At 42.9% G+C, this 26,222-nt stretch overlaps 1 protein-coding gene and 1 long non-coding RNA gene across 3 annotated transcripts in view; both read right to left on the reverse strand.

Annotated features, from left to right (window-relative positions):
* CRY2 (cryptochrome circadian regulator 2) overlaps positions 1-26,222 on the reverse strand; it is a 29,319-nt gene extending 3,097 nt beyond the window's left edge. The window contains exons 1-11 of one of the 2 annotated variants that reach the window (XM_083750768.1): positions 25,747-26,222; positions 19,027-19,135; positions 15,507-15,649; positions 6,851-7,035; positions 5,946-6,034; positions 5,060-5,200; positions 3,842-4,153; positions 3,070-3,221; positions 2,420-2,622; positions 959-1,042; positions 330-469 (exon numbers count right to left, since the gene is read on the reverse strand). In XM_083750768.1, coding sequence (XP_083606894.1) covers positions 330-469; positions 959-1,042; positions 2,420-2,622; positions 3,070-3,221; positions 3,842-4,153; positions 5,060-5,200; positions 5,946-6,034; positions 6,851-7,035; positions 15,507-15,649; positions 19,027-19,135; positions 25,747-25,967 — 1,779 coding nt within the window. In that variant the 5' untranslated portion in view covers positions 25,968-26,222. The remainder of the gene's footprint in view (positions 1-329; positions 470-958; positions 1,043-2,419; positions 2,623-3,069; positions 3,222-3,841; positions 4,154-5,059; positions 5,201-5,945; positions 6,035-6,850; positions 7,036-15,506; positions 15,650-19,026; positions 19,136-25,746) is intronic. The other variant, XM_083750769.1, reaches the window with a different exon arrangement.
* Positions 8,538-15,479, reverse strand: LOC310846364. Its single transcript, XR_014565259.1, has 3 exons — positions 15,383-15,479; positions 9,864-13,614; positions 8,538-9,522 (listed from the first exon to the last, which is right to left on the reverse strand). It is a non-coding gene; the product is annotated as an uncharacterized lncRNA (long non-coding RNA).

Genomic DNA, 26,222 nt, shown 5'->3' on the forward strand with positions numbered 1-26,222 from the left:
CAGTGGTGGGTACTACAGCAATACTCTTAAGCAGCACTGCATCTGGTAGCTATGGGAAATTAAAATGGGAGGCTAAATTCAGCTGCCTGGTGCTGTTTGGAGTGCTAGGCCAGAAAAAACCACCTTGTCTTAAAGGAAGGTTGAGGGCAGGCATCAATGGTGGGCCCTGCTAGGGTCATGTGTCCTCAGCAGCTGGCTGTGGATGCCAGGTGCTAGGTGCTGATGCCTGTCCTAAACTGACAGGTGTAGTGGTGGCTGAATAGGAGTCATGGAGCAAAAATGTAGGTAACTTAAAGGGCTCATGTTTCAAGTATATGCTAGCTACTCACATGTACAATTTCTTGTCGTAGGTTCTTTGGAATTTGCGCGGGCATCACCTTGGCCCGTTTGTACAGCTCTTCATTGTGTTCTTCTACAACATTAAGCTTCCGTTTTGGAGATGTCTGGCCATAGTGTGACTGCCTTGGCACTACAAAATGTTAAAGAAGAATTACTAGGATACTTCTCTCAAGAAACTCAAATATTATAGACTATCAAACTATTTGCAACACTGGATGGAAAATACAGGCCGCAGCTGAGAGGGAAAATTGCTAAAGACCCTTTATTATATTGCAAAGACTCCCTTCATGATTTCAGTTCATATTTTGGCACTGAAGCAAGTACTGATATTTTCTCCTTCAGACCAGAGTAAGGATCAGAAGATTCTTGTCAGTTGTTCATTCCAGCTTTTCTTTCAAGCCGTCTCATGCTTAGGCAGGCTTCAGGTACAGAATAGACTATGTTTGCTGATTCACTTCAGTCTTACAAAAATTCTAGGAGAGACACATCAACTCTTAAACAAAACTCCTAAACTAGACTCCACCACCTACATTCCTTGTGGAACTAATCTTACAGTTATTTATGATTTCTCAAGTTCCTATTAAAAGGTTCATAAAACATGCAAATAATGCCTACTCACTTGTGCAGCTACCTTGGCTTGCAGAAGGGTCTGTGACGGGGGCGCTGAGGTCTTCCATGCTGGAAGGGACAGAGGCCAATAAACCTGCAAAAAGTTAATGGTTCCATTAAAGAACAGGCAACTTTTCATTATTTACTGATTTATACTAGTACAGTACTCCAAAACTGTCAACTTCTGTAAAAGGCATCATGGTGACATACAATATAAGCATTAAAACATCATGAAATACAAAACAACTAACCAACACAGAATCAAATTAATTGTCTAGAAATGTTTTCAGCAGGTGGAGAAATATTAAGATTATGGACGCTTGTCTGATTGCAAAGGCAACAGGGTTCCAAGATACTGAGGGAAGAAGAAAGACTACTATAAAGTGTCAGGGAATCTACATGTGCTGCAATGTTGATTCCTGAATGTAACTTCTTTTAACATGTCTGTATATACATCTGAAGGCGCAGCACAATGTCAGGGGGCCAACTCTAAGCCATTCCCAGGGAATGGTCCTACAGGCAGGAGCAGAATCACTAGACTCCACTGCCACTAATTCCCATCCCACATATTAATCCAATGAAACATGAGATGAAGATTTCCTATTTTGGAAATTAACAGTTAATCACAATAGAAGCCACTTAAACATTAAGTTGCCAAAGGCATCCAATTCATAACATTCCAGTTTAATTTTCAGCTACAAGACCATCTGTTTACAGCTAGAGGGCAGTTTTATTTAAATGTAATAATAATAATAGGAAGCCTGTCAAGCTGGCAGAATATTTGATGAGGAGAGTAACCAAGATCCCAGCACTGGTATATTATAATACTTGCTGCACAATTCTGATCATATACTTAGCCTTACGTTTTATATGGTTCCTTCGTAACAGCTCCAGATAGTTTATTTGTGCTTCACAGGGGCTGGTCCGCTTACAAAATATGTTCTACCTGTAAACAGGTATGTTTAATAATATTCAGAGGGGCCTTCTTTGCTGCAGTAGATATCTACAGATACCTTTACAGCTGTGAGCTGTAAAAGTGACCAACTAATGATATCCTTTGTTTTCCTGGAAGGATCTTTTATTCTGTATCTTAGGCATTTTATTTATTGTCATGCAAGTTGGTTTATATTGTTGTGTTTTATGTTTTCTCTTACAGCTATATTGTGATGAGCAGTGGTCACAGCATAAAGTCAGAATCTTAATTCTTCATTGCTTATGCCTCTCTATTCCAATGTGTGTTACATATAATGGGTCCCCAAGTGTCTTTGTGTTTGGTTTCAGTTCTGAAGAAGTTCTGTCTCCTGCTTTTTCAAACATTACACACTACTTACAGAGCGATTCATGGTCTGCTAGAAGCACAAACCCTAACACCTAGTAGAAGCCATTTCTTCCTTGTAAAGGCTGGATGACATTTGATCAGCTTAGATGGTTTAGTAAAACCCAAATGTATTATGTAGTACTCAGTACTTACAAAGGCCTCTGTAGCGTGAGAGCTGCTGGTAGATCTGTTTCATGCGCTCTATGTTCATTCGGCTGGCCTCTGCATGGTTCACCATGGGTTTGGGATAGTCTACCCCAATGATACATTTTGCTGCCTTCTGCACCGACTCAGGAGCATTCCATGGCTCATAGATGTAGCGCGAGGGAAAACCTTTCAACTTGGGAAGATATCGCCTGCAACATAAATTGAGTGAGACCTTCACTTAGTACTGTAAACAATCAACTGCCCCAATCACAAAAGGAGGCAGGTCTGCATCTTACTTTCAGCATTGTCCTCACTCTTCAGCCCAAAAGGCTCCGAGAGCAACTTACATAAGATCAATGAAAACAAGATAATCACTAAAAGACAGCACACAAAAAGGGGATGAGGAGGGAAGAGGAAAACCATCAAGCTAAAAACAAAAATGTAATAGTTCTGCATTGCAGGGGGTTGGATAGATGACCCTTGGGATCCCTTCCAACTCTACAATTCTATGATTCTAATGACCAGCCACAATGGAAACACCAGTGGTATCCAGTCTCTCAGAAGAGCTAGTGGAATGATTGTGTTTCCATCTCCCCCTCGGCTGCAGCTTGACTGAACTGACAAGCTCCAGCGACATAACGGAACACTTTGCTCACCTGATGAAGTCACCACTGGGATCTGTTCGACGTCCAAAACCAACAGGGCAGTAGCAGTGGAAGAACTGTTGGAAAAAAGCACTGCACGAAAGCCACATCCAGCTGCCTGAATTCACACTGAAATCTGCATCTAGCAGCAGCTCATCAAACACCTGGAATAAAGAGGGGTGAACTCAGTGAGGAAAGTCCTTCAGTAAAGTCTCAGTGACAGGGGGCAGTGATGATGTGAAGCCAACTATCACCTACAACATCACTGATCATTTTGTAATATTCAGTGAACCCAGACCATGGGAGAATGAAAAAAATAAGAGAAACTAGCCAGCAAGATACAGTTTGTGGAAGCTTGCCTGCTCAGACAGGAAAAGCACATTTTTTTTCTATTTGAAGTTACTACTGCTATGTTCTCCATGCACAATGGCAACAAAAAACAAAGCTATGCTACTGTCAGGTAGTCCAGTTGAATTTGATTTCTGGGATATTGTCACTTAAGCTTCCAGTATTTCCTCTTATGGAACAGGATTACTACCATGTTAATATAGTAGTGGCTGGGGCAACCTAGTCAGATGGGTGGGGTAATAATAATGCTGCATTTCAGGGACTTTCCAACAGATCCCAAGAATCGAATGTGCTTATCATATATTACATTTCAAGAGGTTCCTTAGAATGGGAGGCTCATTTCAGTGAGCTATGGTAGTGCTGTGCTGCCTGTAGAGCTGTTTCACAGCTCTTTACTGCCAACATATACTTTCTGTCTCTTTTCTTCATTACTCACCCTTACGCCTGACTCCCAGCTGATCCAAAGGTCTCCTCTGGTCAGAAAGCAGGCTACAGCATGCCGGGCCAGGTGATGAATCCAACCCTCCTGTCTCAATTGCGTCATGATAGCATCAATCCAGGGGAAGCCTGTCTTGCCTTCTGCCCACTTTGCCAAGGCTTCAGGATTCCTGTCCCATGGGATCTGAATACAAATTGGGTTCCCCTCCATACGGTCAAATTGGGGATTGTTTGTGGCAGCTGTATAAAAAAATTCTCTCCAGAGTAACTGGCCATATAGCGACAATGGTGGAGTGCTATTCCGCTTCACCTAGAGATGACAGGAAGAAAGAGACATATACCAATAAGATAGTATCAGAGTTTTTTGACATACCAATAGATTCTGCACTCTAATTAGGGTTATAGCTTCAGTAAACTTCTACTACAAGATCAAGGCAGTAAGCTTTTAAAACACCTGTTCCCAAGCATACCTTTACTAAGAATAATTACCTAAGGTCAGAATATTTGCTTTAATCTTTGCTTGTATACAAAATAGACAGAAAGGCCTTAAAAGGGCAAAATTAAGGCAGCCAGTGTGAGGGAACCATCTCCTGAAAATATGTTCAGAAAAATGTAACTCAAGCAATGTGTTATTCCTTTGTAATCAGTCCCAGCTATAAAACAGCAGAGAGGTTTTCTTAGTGGTGACATCCGAGCTGTGGAGTACTCTTATAAGAAGAGCCTGTTGGACCTGGCCAATAGCTATCTAATCCAGCAACCTCTTCCTCCAAATGCTGTAACCTTTCCTCACAGGGGAGTTGCTCCATCACCTTATCATTTTGATTGTGGTTTTCTCTCTACAGAAGGATTCAGGTGGCACGCACTTGATTGCCCTTTTGCCACCAAGCAAACACCTTTTTAGATGCAATTATAATCTCCTGACCTATGCTGTTTTTATAATTTTGTCTGTTCCTTTGTAAGATGCCCTTGGAATATGCATGTAAGGCAGTATAAACAAACTTATAATATTCCAATATTCCCTGGGAAGTGCAGACACCTAGGAGGTTGAAATGCAAATTAATACATTTCAATGACTACGTCAAGATGTTGGAAATGATTACAGATATAAGGTCTACTAGAGACATGAAGAGAATTAACATCTCACTAAATGCTCAGATTCATTTTGATTCCTGGACTTAAGATATCTTGTTGAAGGAAGATTCTTTCTGATTCTTACCTTTCTGTATAGTTCCCAGAGCCGGTAGTAGAATAAGCGGCAAGACAAGCACCCAAACCGAAGGTAGGGGCTGAGCCCTGTGGGACTGGCCAACAGTGAATTGGCGTTCATCCTTGGCCTCTCGTAATTCGCAACCCATGCCTTGAAGGATTCAGGTAAAGGGAGAAAAGAAAACAGTCATGGACCTTAAAACAACCTTCTGTGAAATTCTATAAACAAGTGTTATTTGATGCTACTAACAATCTACCAGTTTTTTTTTTGTTTTTTTATATTTTTTTTGCACGGGGAGAACAGGGAGGCACATCTTGTCATGACTTGCCAGTGTCATGTGTACCACACTTTATTTCCCTAACTTTCAAACTCTGACTGTTACTAGTTAAGGGAATTCACCACTAAGAGTGCCCATTAAGGCTGGCTTTCTTCCAGTACAATTAATCACTACCAAAGAAAGCAAGGGATATAGGTCAATATACCAGACACCACACCAGTGTGTCAGAAACTGAAGTATATAATAGGCTAATATTAAAAAAAGGAAAATGTAAGTGGACTGTACACAAACTTGACTTTATTTCAATCACAGTTCATTGGTGCACACCAGACAACAATACTGGGATATAAAATGTGTATGCATTTACAAGAGTAAGAAAAGAACATGTAAGATCTAGATTAAGGCAAGAAAGTATGAAATGATTTGGTATTTCATTATTAGTTTCAGCAGGGTGAAAGCATTAGAAAAGAGACAACCTTTGGCTTGCAACACGTCTCAGACACCAGAGCAGCAAAGAGATTGGTTTTTCTAGATTCACCTAATACACTGGTAATAGCACAGCAAAGGGTACCCTTCCTTCCCTGATGCATTATTTTGCAATACAGATTATAGGGTTACCTTTCTTTCCAGGTGCTTATCCAGACGAGTTAATGCTTCAGTCTCTCCTCCTTGCCAAACAGCTGGAGCAAGACCCTCAGTGGGGAAGCCTGAAAGAGAATGGAAGAGGGTGTTAATATAGAACTCAGTCAACAGAAATGGCTTTAATTCAATCTTGTGCAGTGTATTAACTAAATGTGTTCTGCACTATACAGCATGAAATGACCACTGACAACCAGCAGAGGGCACCTTTGAATAAAGGTTTTCATAAGGTACACACCCCTGCAGCATATGCTATAAAACCTAGGAAAACATAAGTACTTATTTTTCTGCAAAACTATTGATTATAACCCTTGAAAACCAACCCTCAAACTGAAATAGAGGGGGTGGGAAGAGAGAGAGTGTGTAGAAAATTCAATAAAACAACAGCCATGTAGCTTGGAGCACTTCCAGAGAGCTGATATAATGGAGTTGTTTCCACTTGCTCATTTCTAAAGTTAAACAACCTGCTTAGCAACAAAATTTTCAGTCCAATCTAGTGTGTTAAAGATTAACAATCTGATTTCTGATTTCATAAAGAAATGACTGACATAGTTGGGTTAGGAACAATATTAGGGGACTAGTATGGAACCAAGGTACAAAGCATGGACAGAAGAAAGACTATGTTCTATTTTCTAGACACACAATTTTCAATATATAAATTATTTCAATTACCAGCCTGTAATTAGTAATTTCTTACAGTAAAAAATAATCACAATGACCCAACACAAGGTATAGTACCCATAATATCCACAGCTAATCCACTGATTTTCCCAAGGTGCACTGATAATCTCAAATTTGTTTCTAAAGACAGAACCAGAGCAGGCCAGGCAAGAAGAGTACTACAGTCCATCTGTTCCAAGCTGTCCTGCAGTTTTGTAACGTACCCAGCTCCTCCAGGGATGGAACGCCATAAGTTTCGTCGTGATTTTCTTGGATCTCAGTCCTGCATATCTCCATCTGTTGATTTGTAACTGTGACAACTGGCTTCTTGGGCAGGTCCATGCGACTAATGATGGCTTGGAAACGCTTGTACGTCAGAGGAGGTTTATGCCCATTCAATTCAATTATCCTGCAGATTGGAGAAAGTAGTTTAAAAACTTTTGCTGCCGTAAGTTGTGTAGGGAAGTAGCATTTCCCTCAATATATTTAGGATCAGTCACTCCTTCAGATATTTTGTGGGAGGGCCAAAACTCACAAAACAGACACTGCAATCCTATTCTCTCACATTTCCAACTTTAGCCACTAACAAGTAGCTAATGCCACAGAAGACAGAATTAGGATGGCCTTAAGAGATTGGAGAACTGGGCCAAAACTAACAAAATGAATTTCAATAGGGGCAAATGTAAGGTTCTACACTTAGGCAGGCAGAACTAGCTGCACAAATATAAGATGGGGAACATGTGAAAAGGATCTAGGGGTCTTAGTAGACCATAAGCTTAACATGAGTCAACAGTGTGATGCAGCAGCAAAAAAAAAGCTAATGCTATTCTAGGTTGCAGCAATAGAAGTCTAGTGTCCAGGGAAGTAATAATATCACTCCATTTGACCTTGGTCAGGCCACTCCCGGAGTACTGTGTCCACTTCTGGGCACCAGAATCTAAGAAGGGTACTGACAAGTTGGAATGTGTGCAGAGGGGGGCGACCAAGAAGCTGAAGGGTCTGGAAACCAAGCTTTATTGGGAACGGTTGAGGAAGCTGGGTATGTTTAGCTGGGATAAGAGAAGACTGAGAGGAGATATGAGAGCCATCTTCCCATATCTAAAGGATAGTCACATTGAAGAGGGAGTAAGCTTGTTTTCTCCTGCTCTGGAAGATAGAACACAAGCCAATGGGTTCAAGTTACAAGAAAGAAGATTCCAACTAAACATTCAGAAGAACTTTTTGACAGTAATAGCTGTTTGACAGCGGAACGAACTCCGGAGATTGGGGCTCTCCTTCACTGGAGGTTTTTAAGCAGAGGTTGGATGGCAATCTATCATGATTGCTTTAGTTGAGAATCCTGCATTGCAGAGAGGTGGACTAGATGACCCTCGGGGTACTTTGTAACTCTATAATTCTATGATTCTAAGTATTCCTCAGTACTCTTCTTCATGACATCTATGGCCTGGAAGCCCCACCCCACTACAAGAGCAATGTACCAGACCAAAATAAATACATTAATAATAATCTATAAAATCATAAAAGGTAAAGGTAAAGGTACCCCTGCCCGTACGGGCCAGTCTTGACAGACTCTGGGATTGTGCGCCCATCTCACTCAAGAGGCCAGGGGCCAGCGCTGTCCGAAGACACTTCCGGGTCACGTGGCCAGCGTGACATCGCTGCTCTGGCGAGCCAGAGCCGCACACGGCAACGCCGTTTACCTTCCCGCTGGTAAGCGGTCCCTATTTATCTACTTGCACCCGGAGGTGCTTTCGAACTGCTAGGTTGGCAGGCGCTGGGACCGAGCAGCGGGAGCGCACCCCGCCGCAGGGATTCGAACCGCCGACCTTTCGATCGGCAAGTCCTAGGCGCTGAGGCTTTAACCCACAGCGCCACCTGCGTCCCCCACAGCGCCACCTGCGTCCCATAAAATCATACTGTTCCTAAATTAACAGTTGGCAGACTAGAATTATCCTTCTGGGCAGGTCTGGTGGAATAAAAAATGCCTTAACAGGTGCCAAAATCCCAGAAGGGTCAGCAGCAGCTCAATACCCAACCATGGGGCTGCTACACTAAAAACCCTGCTCCATGTCACCAGAAAACAGACCTTGGGAATGTGCAACCCTACAAGAAGCAGTCCCCTGATGACTGCACCAGTATTCAAGGGGTAAGAAGACTTCTCAGGTATCTTGGTCAAAAGTTGTTAAAAGGATTTTAAAAAGAAAACTAAATCATTGAATCTGTTCCAGTAACATATTGGCAGGCAGTGCAGATCCCAGTGCACAGATGCTATTGTATTGCCAATAGGTCACTCCAGTTAACAGGCTAGGTGTCTCTGCACCAACTGCAACTTCTCGACCAAGCCGGAATGCAGACCCAGACAGTAATCAAGGCTTGAGGTTACCAACACAAGACTGACTTTGGTCAAGTTATTCTGCCCCTAGAACAGTTGCATTTATTTAACAAGGCAAAGTTGGTCACTGAGGACACCTGGGTTTCAAGTGATGATGATGGATCCAGGAATATCCCCTGACTATGAACCTGCTTCTTCAAAGTGAGCACAATCCTGCCAGGTAATTGACCTATCTCCCAGACACTGAAATCACTTGCATACGGTATGTATGTCTTATTAGGATTCAGCTTCAGCTTACTGGCCCCATTCAGTCCACTTGCATGTCCAGACACGAATCCAGGCCTTGCACGGCCATTCCTAGTTCAGCTGTTTAAGAGAATCAGAGTCAAGTGTCATCAGCATACTGGTGACACTTTTCTAGTTCCAACTGAGGCTGAGAAACACAAACTTGTGGTTTGGTTGTTGTCAAGAACTTATTTTTTGTGAAAGTTTCGTGCTTAGGTAGTTTCAATCACAGCTGAAAAACTGCCTTAAAAAGAAATTTACTGATGTGGTTAAGAATGCCTAAACCAGGGGTCTGCAACCCGCGGCTCCGGAGCCGCATGTGGCTCTTTTACACCTTTGCCGCGGCTCCGGGGCGGATACTAGCGAGGGGAGGAGGCGCATTGTGCGCCCTGACACTCCCCACTGTGACGGGCGCTGTACTGGCTGTGATGTCGCATGGGGGCGGTGCGTGCGTTAGTCACGCACTGTCCCGACGTCACCTTCCCGCCCGCTGTCAGATCGCGGCTCTGGAGATATATTTGTTTTAAATGTCGCAATGGTTTTGCGGCTCCCAGTTTTTTTTCTTCTTCGGAAATGGGTCCAAGCGGCTCTTTTTGTCTTAAAGGTTGCAGACCCCTGGCCTAAACACTGTGCAGAGATCTCCACCACTAAAATAATTATTTCATATGTGGTTTAGGAGTCCACACTGTTTATGCTCTCAGTGTCAGTCATGCCACCAATGTAACTTAAAGATGAACCCAAAATGCCTCTGCAGGGTGTGAAATGCAGATGAAGATGCTTTAAGTTTCCCAGAAAAACAGAATGCTTTCCTGAAAGTCATACAACACACAGAGCATGCTGTTCAGACAGTCTCTGATCCAGGCACCCACCAATGATTCAGCCTATGCTTGAACACAGAAGCGATCTGCATTCATTTAGTTGCTTTATACTGTACAATTCTAAAAGGGAACCCTCTGTATTAAAGAGGTTAACACCTAGCTAAGAAGATCCTGAAGCAACAGATCTTTTCTCTGGTGAAACAAAGCCTCCAGAACAGAGATAACTAAAGACTCTCAAAAGCCAGAATGCGAAGAGTTAAAGAGGCAGTGAGAGAGCCAAGTTGCTAGCTTATATAAAGCCAAAGCAGCTTCCTGCTCAGCTTCTGTACTAGGAGTTACAAGAGCAGCAGCCACGTCCTCCCAGTCAACAACTTACGCAAAAGGGTTGGGCTTTCAGTCTAATGTTTCAGCATAAGCCATGTACCTGCCTTTCCCCTGGCATCTGCACGTGTAAAGGGGAGGAGCTCCACGCCATCCAGGCTTTTACAGAGCTACACTCACATGCATGGCTCCGTGACCTAGCTTCCCAACAATGCACAACAGCCGCAAAACGGAAGGCAGCTCCTTGCCTTACGATATCTCTACCTATTGAATCCAAGCAACAAACTAATCCCCTCTTACGTATTGAAGCAAAAGGAACTGTGCAAATGAAACTGTGTGAACTAGAAAGCCAAGAGTGAAGAGTAAGTGTGAGGGCTCCAAAAATTGACTGGGTCAGTGCAAGAGGATCAAATACTGAGTCAGCATAGTCCAGCTGTCAGGAGGAACACAGAAGATCAACCCCCCTGGCTCAGCCATGCTCAATAGCAGAACTTGGGCATAACTCTCCAGCTCAAGTTCCCCCAGCTTAACTATAGAGATGTGAATGTCTTATTTTCACATGCTGTGTGAGGATGAATGAGTCAAGAACAGCAAATAAGTTTTAAATTGAAATAGAGCTCTAAAATTAAATGTGTTCTTTAGAGAAGAAATAGTTAGGAAAAATTGACCTTTTTAGCATTAAAAGACAGAAAGTGAGGGCCATACAACAACATATGATTTCCCCCTTTCCGAAATGGTCAAACTCTGTAGTTCATATAAATGTTCTTCCTCCACCATTAGCTTTCTGCCCTTATAAGCAATTATTTCCCCATCAATAGAAATTCTGCATTTAAATAGTGGGGAAAATTATATTTTTACGCTCTTTTATAAGCATTTTAAGCAGCTTCTCAGCAACAGATGAAATAAGCTCACTCATCCTCATTAATTACAGGAAGTTCCCTGATTGTATCTGAATGTTTAGTAACGACTAGACATTACAATTCTGAGTAATACACCAGGTTGCAGAATTTGCTGAGGGCATCTCAGTCAGCCCTATACTTCAGACCCTTCAGTCTACCAAGAATAAAATGTCTAGATTCTAAAGGAAAGAGGCTCTTCCTAACAGCAGTAAACTAGGAAGCAGTTTAAATACTTTAAAAATGTAAACATCCTGTGATTGCGGAATTATTTTGGCTACTTTCTCCACAAACAATTCAAGCTACAAAACAGTTCAAGCCACTGTCCAATTCACACACAGCATAAGCATATAGCATACTTATATTTAAAGTCTAATAACAATACTGCAAATACACACATATCCACACTAAAATTTAATTCCTAAAAAACTGAACTGAAATTACCTAACACTGAGTTGATGTAAAATGTTTACTGCCTGAAACATAACACTGAACTAATGCTGGATGGGAAGGGAAAATACCAAGTGTTGGGGGAGGGGCATAACAATAACCATAATTTTTCAGCATTGGAAAGAATCTTGGTGAGCTTTGGTCTTAACATGTCCCTTCCAACACTACCACTCTGGTGTGGTTGAAAGGAAATGCAAGCCCAAGGCTTGCCTAGTCCCATTTCCTTTATAATAAAAGCCAGCTTATCATTATATCCAAACCCAGCCACTCTGAATGAAATAACATAAAACCAGGAAAACTAGCACATTTGCTAATATGGTAATTAGCTACTGCCCCTGCTTTTCAGATTTTTCTAATACCAGGCAGTCCATCAGCCACAAGACTGTGGGGAGGGGAGTGCTCTGACTATATAGATCCCAAGTAGCAATATGCCTAGCATGCTTCTAAGCTGGGAGAGGGGTTGTGAAGGAGGAGAGAGCAAATGTGGCTTCCTGAGAAACACATGCGGCTTCCTTTTAAAATACAGTGGCTAGAGATGGGCCTCCAACATAGCCTCTAAAAGACACCTAATGTCAAGGCACCAATATGGTAGAGCTCTGCTGCTGTTTTGCACTTAAAAATACAGTAAGTAGATAAGTACAGGCATGACACAAAGGAGAATATAAAATTTCTAAAGAATTTTAAAAATTAAAATGCTCAGAAATGGTAGCAGTGTACAGGCAGGGCCAGAAAAAAGCATTTTCTGCAACATGTACAAAACCTTTAAATAAAACCAGCCCTATCAGAGGTCTTGTAAATGGACTTCCACTCATGCAACAGGGCTTTCCCCACTCCTCTCCCTATCCCCAATTGGGGAGCTAGAACAACCTCCACAATAGCACATGAGAGAAGGGGGGGGGGTCCCTTTTGGTAAGCTGCAATGTTTGCACGGCTGGAACAGTTGGAAGAACAGGGCATGGAATTCCACATGTAGATTGTGCATAATGATTAATGGGCAAGCACTGCATAAAATTCCATCTGCAGAATGAACAGCTTCCCCTCTCAAGAATTACAAAGCTGGACAGACTCTGAAAGACATTGACAAAACAGAACCTGACTGGGTAAAGGGCATGTCAGGATTTAAGTAACCATCATAATAAGACAGGATGTGCCACACCAAAGATACTTCTGTTTTAATTTAAATTTGCAATTACTAACTTAACATATTTGCACACTTAAACAATACAATGCAGCTTAACACCTATATACAAACCTGTACAACTGTGACCACAATATTTATGTTAAGTGCTGCTGCCTTGCCACGAGAATACAGGTGTGTGAGAGAATGAATCATGTTTCGTTTAAGAACAGAGAGCAATAGTGAATGAAGGACTGAACAGTCTCATACAACCAGTTTCACAGTCTCTTTGTCCTATTGTCCCTGCGACAGAATGCATACATATCCCATGCATCTTCTCCCAGTCTCCTTCAGCTCCTTCCTTAGGGAAGAATTCCAAGTTGTGCTATGGCAATCATTCCATCACTGAAAGCATTTCAGCTTGCCAGGTGGAACAATCCCCTCCATGTACTGTTCTATGGGTTCCTCTGGAAACCCCACCACCACCAATTGTGGGGAGGCAAGGGGAGGAAAGCCCTGTTGTGCTAGCATAAGCCCTCGCTTCTGCTAGTGGGACTTGTTAGCTGAATCTGTTCCCTAATGTTTTGTCTTCAGTAGATTGCAAACCTGCAGCAATAATGATCTTATTCCATAGCACTTTGCAGTAGTAGCAATATAATTAGCTCATAATTTATAAACTCTGGATCAGCTGCTTCTTTTCCCAATTCCCACACCGAAAGATGGAATTCGGTATGCAACTTGAGATCTTTTAATCCTATAGTAGTACCGACTCCATAGGGGCCTGAGGGGGCCCGAGCCCCCTCAAAAATTCGTTTGGGGGGCTCCGCCCCCCCAATAATTTAAGAAAATTATTACCGTAAATTTCGCTCTATAACACGCAGATTTTTTCTCCTAAAAAGTAAGGGGAAATGTCTGTGCGTGTTATTGAGCGAATGTGTGGTCCCTGGAGCCGGAGCGCAGGGGCAAAAATAGGCAAAAATAAGGCAAAAATAAGATCGGGCGGTCAGGCGAGGGAAGGCAGAAGCTGCTGCTTTCCTGCATTCTGCCTCAGGGTCTTACTGCCCACCCGCTTCTGTTGCTGCGTTTGTCAAACTCAACAAAGAGCAGGGAATCCCCTGCCCTCTTGGCAAGCAGAGGGTTAAGGAAAGGATCGAGTCCTTCCTTCTAATTCTTTCCTAGTCACACTGCGTGCAGGCTCCAGCCCACCACCACCTCCTCTCCGTGCTCTAGGGACTCGCAGGTGGGAGAGAGAGAGAGAGGGCTGGCTTGGGGGGGGGGACTTTTGCCTTCCTTTCCTCCCCCCCACCCCCTTAAACTCCTCCCTTGCATTCTTAGCCAGCTGCTTCTCCGCACACCCCTCTTGTGCTTCTTGTCCCTTCTGTGTTTTTCCTTCCCTCCCCATTTAAAACGTAGTGACAAAGCACGGATCCACATGGATCCTCAGGATTTTTGCATTGGGTCACTCCAAATTCACCATCAGATCACATAGCATGTTCATGGCTACATCTTGCACCAAAAAAATCACGCACCCACTGTTGCCTAGGGTCACAGTGGTGCAAAAACGTGGTTACAAAGCACGGATCCACATGGATCCTCAGGATTTTTGCATTGGGTCACCCCAAATTCACCATCAGATCACATAGCATGTTCATGGCTACATCTTGCACCAAAAAAATCACGCACCCACTGTTGCCTAGGGTCACAGTGGTGCAAAAACGTGGTTACAAAGCACGGATCCACATGGATCCTCAGGATTTTTGCATTGGGCTACTCCAAACTCACTGTCAGATATTAAAAATCTTTATAAAATAGAGAATTAAATACATACAGAATGTTAAATTTTCAGTTTCGAAATATTAGTACTAGTTTAGTACTGTATTTCTATATTACTATAGTACTGTATTAGTTATTTTCAAATACTTAAATATTTTTTGGGTGTAAGACCCAATTAAAGCCCGTTATATACATACAGGATTACAGTATTTACATACAGTATTAGGCATACTGTATTAACTTTATTAACTGTATTAAAGCATTAACTTTGAGATATTATTTTTATTTAATGAACCCTCAGCCTTATTCAAAGTAAGCTTAAATTAGCTATTTCACTTATTAATCAAAGTGCTATTACTGTGCGACAGCAATATTTTATGTTTTATTCTTTTAATGATAGTTTAGGATTTATTTAAATATCATTTCAGTCTTTTCAGAGCTATATATTCACTGCTCTGTAATAGTCTATAAGCATAATTGTTACTGCAAATTAAATTAGCTTTTTACGAAAATACCGTGCGTGTTTATGTTTTGTTTCTTTTTTCAAAGCCAAAAAGTGTTTCAGGCTTGTCGAGTTTCCCGGAGTGTGGAGTTATAGAGAGTCGAGTTTTCGGGGTTCTAATGTTGATCATATGACTCTAAAATACTTTAAAAAAACTTTAAAACTCACTAATTTTCATCTAAAATTTAGAAAACGTCCCGGGGCAGGACCCCGGTATGGGCCCCCCCAATATTTTTTATAAGTCGGCGCCCCTGAGTACCACAATAGGATGAATTGAAACTCTGATCAGTTAAGAAACCCTAAATATTCTCTCCCACCTCATGTGTTTTATTTTTCCTCAGATATCATAATACCTTAGCATCTCCTTAAGCAGATCTATATCTTACCTGTCCAGATCATAAAGGGTATGCGAGTTCTCCATTATCACTGATACTCCAGCTTCTTTAGCCAGCTTCACTATAGCTGCATCTCTCTCTTTTCCAAAGGGCTCAGAGTCATATTCAAAGGTAAGACGTGTCACTCCCCATTCCTGCAAGAAACCACACAATATTACCCCACTACAAATATGAAATGCCACTCTTAGCTTACCATAGAAGTCTGAGAACTAACACTTTAAAGGTAGGCTGAAATCCAAAGACAGAATTAGGGAAAGGATCCCATTTTAAACAATAAGCATTAACACATACAAACAAAAGATAATCCACTAACAACAACTGTTCTCACAATGCATTAAAAAACTTTGCTTTTTAAGAGTAGTTTCTTAGTGTCTCAGGTCACTTCCCTTGCTATCCTCACTGAATATCAAAAATAGGAACTCTTTGGTTTGCTGCTGACTTTTTGGTGTGTGAATGTGTGTTTGTGCGCCTCTCTGTATATATATAAATATATGTATATATAAATGTCAGGACACACAACATTGTTTAATTACAATCATAGTAACGAGAAACTTGATTAAATTGACCTTTTTCTTGCCAGTTCAAATCGTTATTTAAATAATTCCAGTCTGCCTCTGTGTATCCCAAACAGCACTATAAGCCACCTGTTCTAGGATAACTAGACACCTGAACCAGAACACTCCCTTTATGGGATAATGAAACACTGCAACATGGTTGCAGCTCCCAGTTGCATGTTCATGTTAACAATATGTATTATGTATCAAATTGTGAAACCACAGTACAGTCGTACCTTGGCTCCCGAACACCTTGAGACTCAAACGTTTTGGCTCCCGAATGCCGCAAACCCGGAAGTGAGTGTTCTTTGGAAGCTGAACGTCCGACGTGGCTTCTGCGGCTTCAGCTTGAGTGCAGGAAGCTCCTGCAGCCAATCAGAAGCCGCGCCTTGGTTGTCGAATGTTTTCGGAAGTTGAATGGACTTCTGGAACGGATTCCGTTCGATAACCAAGGTACAACTGTGCTTGCATATTGAACGCCATCTATGACCAATCTAGTAACACAATATAGGACCTTACATCAACCATAGAAAACACCACAAGGGAAAGCCTATGCTTCGCATGCAGAAGATTCCACCAGTGAAAAGGAGAACAGGTTTCAGGCCAAAAAAACTAGTCAGAGGATATAATGACAGCTTCACAGAATCTAACAAGAAATTGAGGATCTCACGTTTTAAAATTTTCATATACCAAATTTTGGGAGAGTGCTGGGGTGCCAGTCACAAAATGGCTTCCATGGAAAGTGTGGCATAACACAAAATTTGAGAGATAACCACCCCTGACAACCTTATGCTTACCATAGGAAGTCAGCTATGTACTGATTGTGGAAATCACACAATACTGATTATATATACACACAGATACACGCTGGTGGTGGTGCTGTCTAACAACAACAGGGAGTACCCCTCAGTACCAGGAAAAATATGCAAGGTAGCCACATCACACTCACTTTCATTTCACATGCCCCATGCCTTTCTTTCTAGGAGAGCCAGAGACTGACTTATTTTTAAAATGAAAACTCAGAGCCTGAGGAACCTGCCAGGGGGACCAATGAAAGTGTTTGCATGTGCTGGGTTGGCAACCCCCATTCTATTCAGCCAAATTAAAGTCACCATCATTTTGAAAAAAAAATTGCCTACAAGATATGTAAAATTTTACATCTAATTACAGTGGCCACACTACAATTTAGAGATAAAAGAAGGATCAAGAGGCTACAAGAGCCCCCATTCTGATATTGTAGGTCCCCAGCTGGACGGATTAAGTTATTGAGAAGCCTGTGTTGCATCTAATGCTCTGCATGTGTAGTTACGCTAGTGTAACAAGACTTCTGTTCCCTTTCTTCCCTCCTTTTAAGGGAAAGTGTGAGCTGGAGTGAAGCACCCAGCAAACATCCCAGAACAGACAGAAGTACAAGAATTTCTACCCAGAGTGTGGTGCAGCCCCTTCAGTCTATTCATAAGATCAGTTTTTTAAACATGAAAGTTGAATGTTACTAGATAGATCATGAATAAATCGTAAGCTGAATGGTCAATGCACTGGAAAGGACAATATAAAGAATTCAAGCATCTTTAGAACTTTAGCTACAGCTTTTTGCAGCATCTTGCTCTTCAAAAACATGGCCTATTTTCTCTGACAAAATGTGTTAGATGTAATTGGTTGCCACAGCAAGCATCCTAAAAATATGACAAAGGGAAGTGTGTATGATGCAGAAAACTCTGCTTCACACAAATCAAGATCTAGGTACAATCAAGATAAAAGCATAAGGTGGAAACTTTGGCAAACAGGTGCACAGACTATTTGGAATTGAGTCCAACACGTATTTGCTTTACACAACCATTTGAGATAAAAGTTATCATGTAAATCCTCAACTTGAAAAAAGCAAGGTTTCTCTATTCTTCACGCAAAATTCTGCATGATCTTTCCCATTCATCATGCTATGCCGCTATATACATATACAACTTAAGAACAGAATGGTACACTACACTGAATTTCAGCATGACCAGTAGATAAAAGATGGATACTTTCTGCTCCACATAAAATTTACAACCACAGAAATGGCATAAGCCCTCAAAAAAGTTACTTCATTTCCTTGAATAAGCCCTTAAGGATAAGATGTTAAGATATCAATGAACTAGGTTAAGCAGCCACAATCAGGGTAGAAATAGTTGTAGTTTTGATGCAGATTTCCAACTGACAACTTGAAAAGTACTGAGAAAGCAAAAGATGCAGATGTTGTGCCGTTCCCCCACCCTGTCTAGTTTCTTATGTGGCAAAACTAGAACCCTGCTTGCTAAAATAGGCAGCAGAGATGTGATCAGTGGAGGAATGGAAGGCACAGCAGCTGCATGCTCTCCCATCACTTCCAAACATTTATACATCATCCAGGGGCCAAAGTGGCCCTCCAGGCCCTTCTATCTGGCCCCCAAGGCTCTCCCTAGGGCACACCCCTCATAAGCCCTGATTTCAACCCTCCTTAAATGTTTTTGTCTGGCTACAATCAATGTAAATATCAACGTTAGTCAGAAGCAGCTGAATGAGGCATGGGATTTTAGGGTGGTATTCAACTTTTTGAGGTAGCTCCTGGATTAACAGTAGTGCAAGCAGATTCCCCCCCCCACACCCCAGTTTTGCTCTGGAGAGTTGGTGGTACCCTCAGAACTGATTTAGGGAGTGTGTAGGAGAACATTCTGTCACACAAGGAGAAATCCATGTGTCGACATAACACTCACCTTAGTGCTCCATTTAATACAAACCTAATTTACAGGAAAATTCACTTTCCTTTAAAATAGGCTTCCTCAAACTTGGCCCTCCAGATGTTTTGAGAATACAATTCCCATCATCCCTGACCACTGGTCCTGCTAGCTAGGGATCATGGGAGTTGTAGGCCAAAAACATCTGGAGGGCCGAGTTTGAGTAAGCCTGCTTTAAAAGCTTTTTACACAGAGAAATTTTCTTACCTTAAAGAGTCTTGGGAAAACATCAGTAGGCTGCCCTCTTACTACAAACAAGCGTGAGTTGAGTTTTCGTAAACTGTTATCCAAATCTTCCAGGGACTGGAGTAAAAACCTATGGAGAAGAAGAAATAAGATGGCATCAGCAGCTGTTGGGTGAAGTAGTTAAGGGTCCTCAAACTCCAAAGCAAAGAATTCAGCTCCTTATCTTGTGCTTGGCAGTCCCTTGCCAACACTTACATTTTATATTTTCTTCTCCTTAAGAAGAAAAAAATGTATGGCAGAAATACCATTCAGAAATACCAGGTTGTGGAATCAGAAGTTTATGTTTATGCTAGAGAATAATTCAATTGCATGAGCTCTTCCATCATCCTTGATGAACTCTTCCTCTACATTTTTGCCTTTGAGCCAGGATACTAGGTTGGAACCAAGCTAGGCAAAGCTACCTTTGGGCACCCTCTGAAGGATATATAAGGATTGTAGAGGTGTGTGAAGAGAAAAGAGACATTTAATTGCACTAGAGTAAATCCTCTCACATAACACAGATTCTGCACAAATATGTGCACAAATCATACTTTTCATACAAATCATACTTTTCATTTCCATTCATTTAATTTTGTTAGTTGATTTGTCTTCCAAATAAATTCTTCTTTCCCATTGCTACATCTAAGAAATGATCCATGTGACAATTTGCTATCAATCCTTTCATACCCAAATCAGGAATGTACACACACACACACACACACACACACACGAACTGCCACTTTTGCATACATCTATCACTGTAGAGGTGAATTTTTCCACTTAAAAACAAAACAGAGAATATAAACAGTTTAATTTTTGACATTTTACATTACAAAATGTAGAAATGCAAGACTCGTTGCTAGAATGCATGTTCTAACTCTATACACAAGCATTGAATTTCAGAATCACATCACATATCTTCCTTGTTTGCATTTGAGTGGAAAAGTCAAACTACCACTATTAATTTAGGCTTTTCTCCGTAAAACAATCAGATCATAGAAGAAAACAATGGTGTGTACATGCACATAGGGCTAAAAGACATAGAAGAAATTCAGCAGACTTTAATCCTAGGTAAACACATGCAATTAAAAGGTTGAAAGATGCACCTCTTAGCTTAAAATAAAATTGTAAAACATTTAAATAAAGTAGAAGGCAGCAGCCCAGGTGGTAGCTGGTCTTGTAAATGCTAGAATACATAACATTATGCCAAAAGCAAGATCCTGGCAAGGTGTTTTAACTGTATATTATGCTTAATTGATTTTCTGCCTCACAGACTTGCAGAAGCAAGGTCAGTCAGATCCACATGATTGCTGCTTGAAGCATTGATAAAGCTATTAACATTAACCCAGGCCTATAAAAATCTTAACCAAAATATTATTTTCTATCAACCTACATTCCAATGGCTATTAGAGTAGTAAAATGTCCCCAAACCAATACCAGTCTTAAGGACCTTGTTGTGATCAACTGGGTGTGCACTTTGAGGATAAAAATAAACTGCAGATTATCTTGGCAAGAGCTAGATTTTGTGGGGCTGCCTCTAAAAATGACAGTGCTAGTTAGGACAGAGTGTCTCCTCACAGGGCATCGTGTTTATAGGCGGATTATTGGTTTGATTTTGTTTTATTGTGTATTTTATGTTCTCATTTTGTATTTCTTGTGTGAACTGCCCTATGATCTTTGGATGAAAGGCAGTATACACATTCAATAAATAAAAAATAATCATGGTGTTGACAAGCTGCTTGCAGGGCTACACCAGACCATACGTCTTCTTGTTCCCTGTCCCAAGCTAGCATGACTGCATCTGAATGACGAGTAAGAATTAACTGTGTAACCAGTTGTTGCATACACATTGGAAAAGGTGGTGGTATGGCCACTCCTTGAAGCTGATGTTTTGGATCAACTACAAATATTCTCCATTCTGGAAAGTAGAGATAGTTATGGCAAGGCAACTGCAGGCATTCTTGGATGAAATCTACACCTATTCCAATCTGGGCTCAGACCTGGCCATGGGACAAAGCTGCCCTTGGTTGCATTGAAGGATGGCCAGTGTTGACAGTGGGACAAGGGGATTACAACCTTACTCCTGCTTATCGTCAACCATGGTATCCCCTTGGCCTGGCTTAATGGGATAGGAATTGGGGGAACTGTGTTGCCGTGGCTCCAGTCTTTCCTATGTGGCACAATTCAGTGAGTAGCATTGGGAGAGTGCTTTCTGACCCTCTGGCAGTTATGCTATGGGGGTGCCGCAGGGCATTATTTTATCCCCAATGTTGGGAACAGACACCAGGAAATTTGGGGCATTAGTATGCTGATTACACACTATTTCGTTGTATCATGTGAATCAGAAGAGGCCATGAGGGCTCTGGATAACACAATGCCTGGATAGAGTGGTGAGAGGAATGAAGGAAATTAACTGAGCTTGAATCCTGACAAGACTAGGAATGGTTCCTGCATCCAAGAAATTGGTCAGTTTACATCCACCTGACGGAGCAAGTATGCATTTTGGGATGGCTTATGAATCCAGCTTTGTCATTGGAGGTGGCCCCAGTAACTAGGAGCACCTTTTATCAGCTTCGACTCATACATAAGCCACAGTCCTTCCCGGATAAAGACAGTTTTACTACAATAGTCCAGGCACTGGCTTCCCCTCTGGTTCGTCCAAAACCTGCAGTTAGCACAAAATGCTGAACCAAATTGCTAACAGGAGTGAGACCTGCACTAGCTTCCCATTTGTTACTGGGCCAAATTCAAGGTGTTAGGTTGTAAAGTCATCAAAAACCTGGGATCAGTTTACTTGAAGGATCACCTTGCCCAATCGCTTGACCATTTTAATCTACGGAACTAGTGCTTTTATAAGTACAGTACCACATAATACTCATTTTGCCATTTGAGGAATCTATCCTTTAGTGTGAAGAACCTACTCTCTGGAACTTTTAATATTAGGAAGGCCCATTCATTGCACCTTTCTTAATGGCTGCTAAAGTTCTGCTCACGCAATCAAATGAAAACATGTATTTTTATTATATACATTTATTGTGACTTGATTTTAGCTATATTTTATTATGTATACTTGTTTTTAAGTTTATGGGTATTTTCCTATGATTATTTTATATTATTTAATCTTCTTAGAGAGTTTTAAAATTTATTTTGCCGCACAGTATATACTGTATTTTTCGCTCCATAGGACGCCCCCGACCATAGGACGCACCTTGTTTTAGAGGGGGAGAACAAGAAAAAAAAATTCTCCCACTCTCTGCTCAGCGCCCTTTCAGCAAAGCGGCAGGAGAAACGGAGCCCCTTCCATTTCTCCTCCCGCTTCGCTGAAGGGGCGCTGCGCAGCTCTCTCTCTCTGCTGAAGCCGGGAGAGTCTTGCTCTCCCAGCTTCAGCAAAAGGAACCTGAAGCCTTTGGAGCGCAGCGGGAACTCGTGCTGCACTCCAAAGGCTTCGGGTTCCTTTCGCTGTTAGTTAAAAAATAAATCTGGAGGAAAAACTGTGCCAGGGTGTAATTTTTACCTTCAAAAACTATGTAAAAAACTCTGGAAGACAGTTAAGCCTCTTTCTATATTAATGATGTACATGTAAAAGAGTATGTCCAAAATGTTAGCTATGTATCTGTTGCAAGTGATATTCTTCTGCCCCAAGTGAACTTTCTTAAAGTAGCCAAATTACATCTCAAGTCTCACAAGGTATTTCTCTGACTTAAACATAGAATAATCCTGAGCCAAACTAAGCATGCCATAACAGGGCTTTCCCAGCTTCTTCACCTAGGATTCTGTATGTTGAAACTACATTAAGTATACACTGCAGGTATTTCCAAACTAGTAGAACAAGAATGTCTTATTAGACAAGGTGCAGCCTATCCTAAAATGACAGCATCATTCCAGCAGCTATGCCAGCTGCCAACAACAGATTTACTCCCTTTTACAGCTGCTCCAGCAATCTCATTTTTTCCATATTTTTGTAGAGGGTGAACATATTCACAGCTAAGTGGTAGTTTTCAAAGTGTATTATTCTGTTAGAAGTACAGAGGGGGACATAAACGTAACATAGGAATTACTCACAAAACTACTCTCAAATTACAAACAGCCTAAATTATTTTACATGGGTATGGCCTACTGAACTTACACCACGTATGGAGAGAATTAGTTTATGCTCCATTTATTCCAGAGAAGTATTTTGTGTATTGCGACCCTAACAAGCTCCCTGTTTTCAAGATTAAAAGAAATTTAAACAAAGCCATGCAACATAGCAGCTAGTACAGTGAAAAGGCATTTTTAGATGATAATATTTGCTTTCCCTTAAAAGCACAAGCAAAATAAAAGTATCAAGGGTGGGATTCATTGTTGTACTATTACAAACTTCCCACCCCTGCAAGCATTTCAGCCTGCCAAATGAAACAACCACCCCTGGGTGTTCTCTTTACCCTCTGATCCAATTTTGGAGGATGCTGGAGGGGGGGAGAGAAGGGGGGTGCCCTGGAGCTCAAGGGGAAGTCCTTGCACAAGACAGGGTTTCTGTTAAAGGGTATAATTAGGCAAATCCCACCCCTAGTTTCAACTTGTTTTGTTGCTGTCATATGTTATAAAAAGATTAATAGCCTCCATGGTTGCTTAAATATTGCTCCAAATGTCTTTTGATGTATTTAGGCAGTCAGAAAGGATGCCAGATATGATTCAGTTGTGGGGAGGAGAGACATCCTTGTCCTTAGGGTAGTGGCAATCGAAGGGGCAAGTAAGGTGCTTCCCTTAGTTGGTTTCTATAATTGTGGGGGGCGGGATGGGGCGGGCTTCTCTTTAGGCAGCATCAGTGAAATAGTATTCATTCAATAACAGCCTTATATTTAGGCACTAGCCTAGTAGCTACAGGCAACTAGAAATTCCATGCAGATGAGTGGTTTGAATTCCATGCAGGTGAGTGGGCTGGCAGAGGACAAGAGCGCTTTGTCCTTCATCCATGTCCTGGACAAAAACAAAGCATGCTGCTGGACAAGGAAAGCCCTCTTCCCCAGGCCCAACACAGCAATGCAGCTCCCTGCTGCCAATCCCACAAAATGGCTAGTAATTTTTTTTAACCTGCAAGTAACTTTTGTGAGCTTATTTTCAAGCATGCTCCAATAACCTGACTACAGTCTTTGGGCAGTGAGGCCATACGTGGCCTTCCTTAACAGACACAAGGCATATTACCTTTGGAAATAAACAGAATACAATGGTACCTTGGGTTAAGTTCTGGAGGTCCGTTCTTAACCTGAAACTGTTCTTAACCTGAAGCACCAGTTTAGCTAATGGGGCCTCCCACTGCCGCTGCGCTGCCACCGTAAATCTCTGTTCTCATCCTGAAGCAAAGTTCTTAACCTGAGGTACTATTTCTGGGTTAGCGGAGTCTGTAACCTGAAGTGTATGTAACCCGAGGTACCACTGTACTCTATGGCAAAAGAACAGAATCTTTGGATGCTCCAATTTACTTGTTGAAATCCAGAAAAGAACATGATGCAAGAAATCCAAAGTGTAAACACCAGAAAATCCTATTGGATACTATACTTGTGATGTCAACTTTACAACAACACTCCCCGCCCCCATGGTTAAGTTCAAAGGCAACTAGGGGGTTGCAGCACTCGTCTTGCTTTCAGGCTGAGGGAGCCGAAGTTTGTCAACAGACAGCTCTCCGGGTCATGTGGCCAGCATGACTAACCCGCTTCTGTTGCAACATCTACTCGCACTGGCGTGCTTTCGAATTGCTAGGCTGGTAGGAGCAGGGACAGAGCAACGGGAGCTCATCCTGTCGCGGGGATTCGAACCGCCGACCTTCCTACTGGCAGGCCCAATCTAAACCACTGAGCCACCCACGTCTCTCCCCCCCCCCAACACACACACGTAACAGACGCATGAAAACAGATGCAGCGCTGACACTCCTTTTGTTTCATAAGCTGGTTTCCCCTCATTTTCTGCTCCTTCTTCCCTTCCTCCGATTTTTCTGACGTCTTTCACGCGCCCGCCTGCAGCGACACACTCCGCGCGCAAGGCTTCGCCCAGGCATCGCTGCGACTGGAAATCCCAAGCTCAAGCCTCGTCCCCACTGGGTTTACCCCCCCCCCACGGCGCCCCCTATCGATTCTCTGCGCCCTGCCGCGCAGTTCTCGCGCGGCTTAAGTTATCAATTACTCCCACGGGCTCCACGTCAGTAACCGAGTTAACCTGCAGGGGGGCCTTGTAGTCCAGCTAACTCTGGGGCGTTTTACAGTGGTACCTCAGGTTACATACGCTTCAGGTCACACACTCCGCTAACCCTGAAATAGTGCTTCAGGTTAAGAACTTTGCTTCAGGATGAGAACAGAAATCGTGCTCCGGCGTCGCGGCGGCAGTGGGGGCCCCCATTAGCTAAAGTGGTGCTTCAGGTTAAGAACAGATTCAGGTTAAGTACGGACCTCCGGAACGAATTAAGTACTTAACCTGAGGTACCACAGTATTTTAGGCCACTGACGGGCGGAGCTTCACCTTTTCTTGAGCCCGCTCTCCTGTTTCTCAAAACTTTGCACCCCCCATGGCACGTCCGCCAACACCCTCCGCGTCGGGACACGGGGGTGAGAGGCAGCCTCCCCCTCCCCTCCTACGTCCTCGCGCCCCAGCTCGCGCCAATTCTCCATCCCCAACTCCCCCGCCCCGCGCGCCCACTCGCGATGCCTCCCCCTCCCCTCGCTCGCTCACCGCCAGCGGTTGATGCCCACAGCCGAGGAGGCCGCGAACCAGGGGTCCAAGATGTAGATGCAGCGCACGGGGCCACCCTCCCGGATGGCCGCCTGCAGCGCGGGGTTGTCGTGGAGCCGCAAGCCGCGGCGGAACCAGTGCACGGAGCAGCCGCCCGTGGTGCGGGCGTCGCGGCCGCCCGAGGTCCGAGAGCCCGGGCCCATTGGGAAAGCAGTCGCCATTCCGTCAAGCAACGCAGCCGCCAGAAGAAGCACAACCGCCGCCCGTGTCTGTCAGGCGCGCTGTGCCCCGCCCGGCTCCCAACCGCCACACTTGGCGCGGCCCCTCCCGCCCGGAGCTCGCGCGCAGAAGCTCCGCCCCGCGAAGCCCATTGGTCGCCCGTGCTACATAACATGGCCAGGCCCCCCCTACACGTTCCAGGGATGCGGCGCGGCACGTTTCTGCGGCGTGTAGCTGCCGGGGGCGGAGGCCGCGCC

This window comes from Podarcis gaigeae (assembly GCF_964106915.1).
Source record: "Podarcis gaigeae genome assembly, chromosome: 1".
In the NCBI taxonomy this organism is placed as follows: Eukaryota; Metazoa; Chordata; class Lepidosauria; order Squamata; family Lacertidae; genus Podarcis; species Podarcis gaigeae.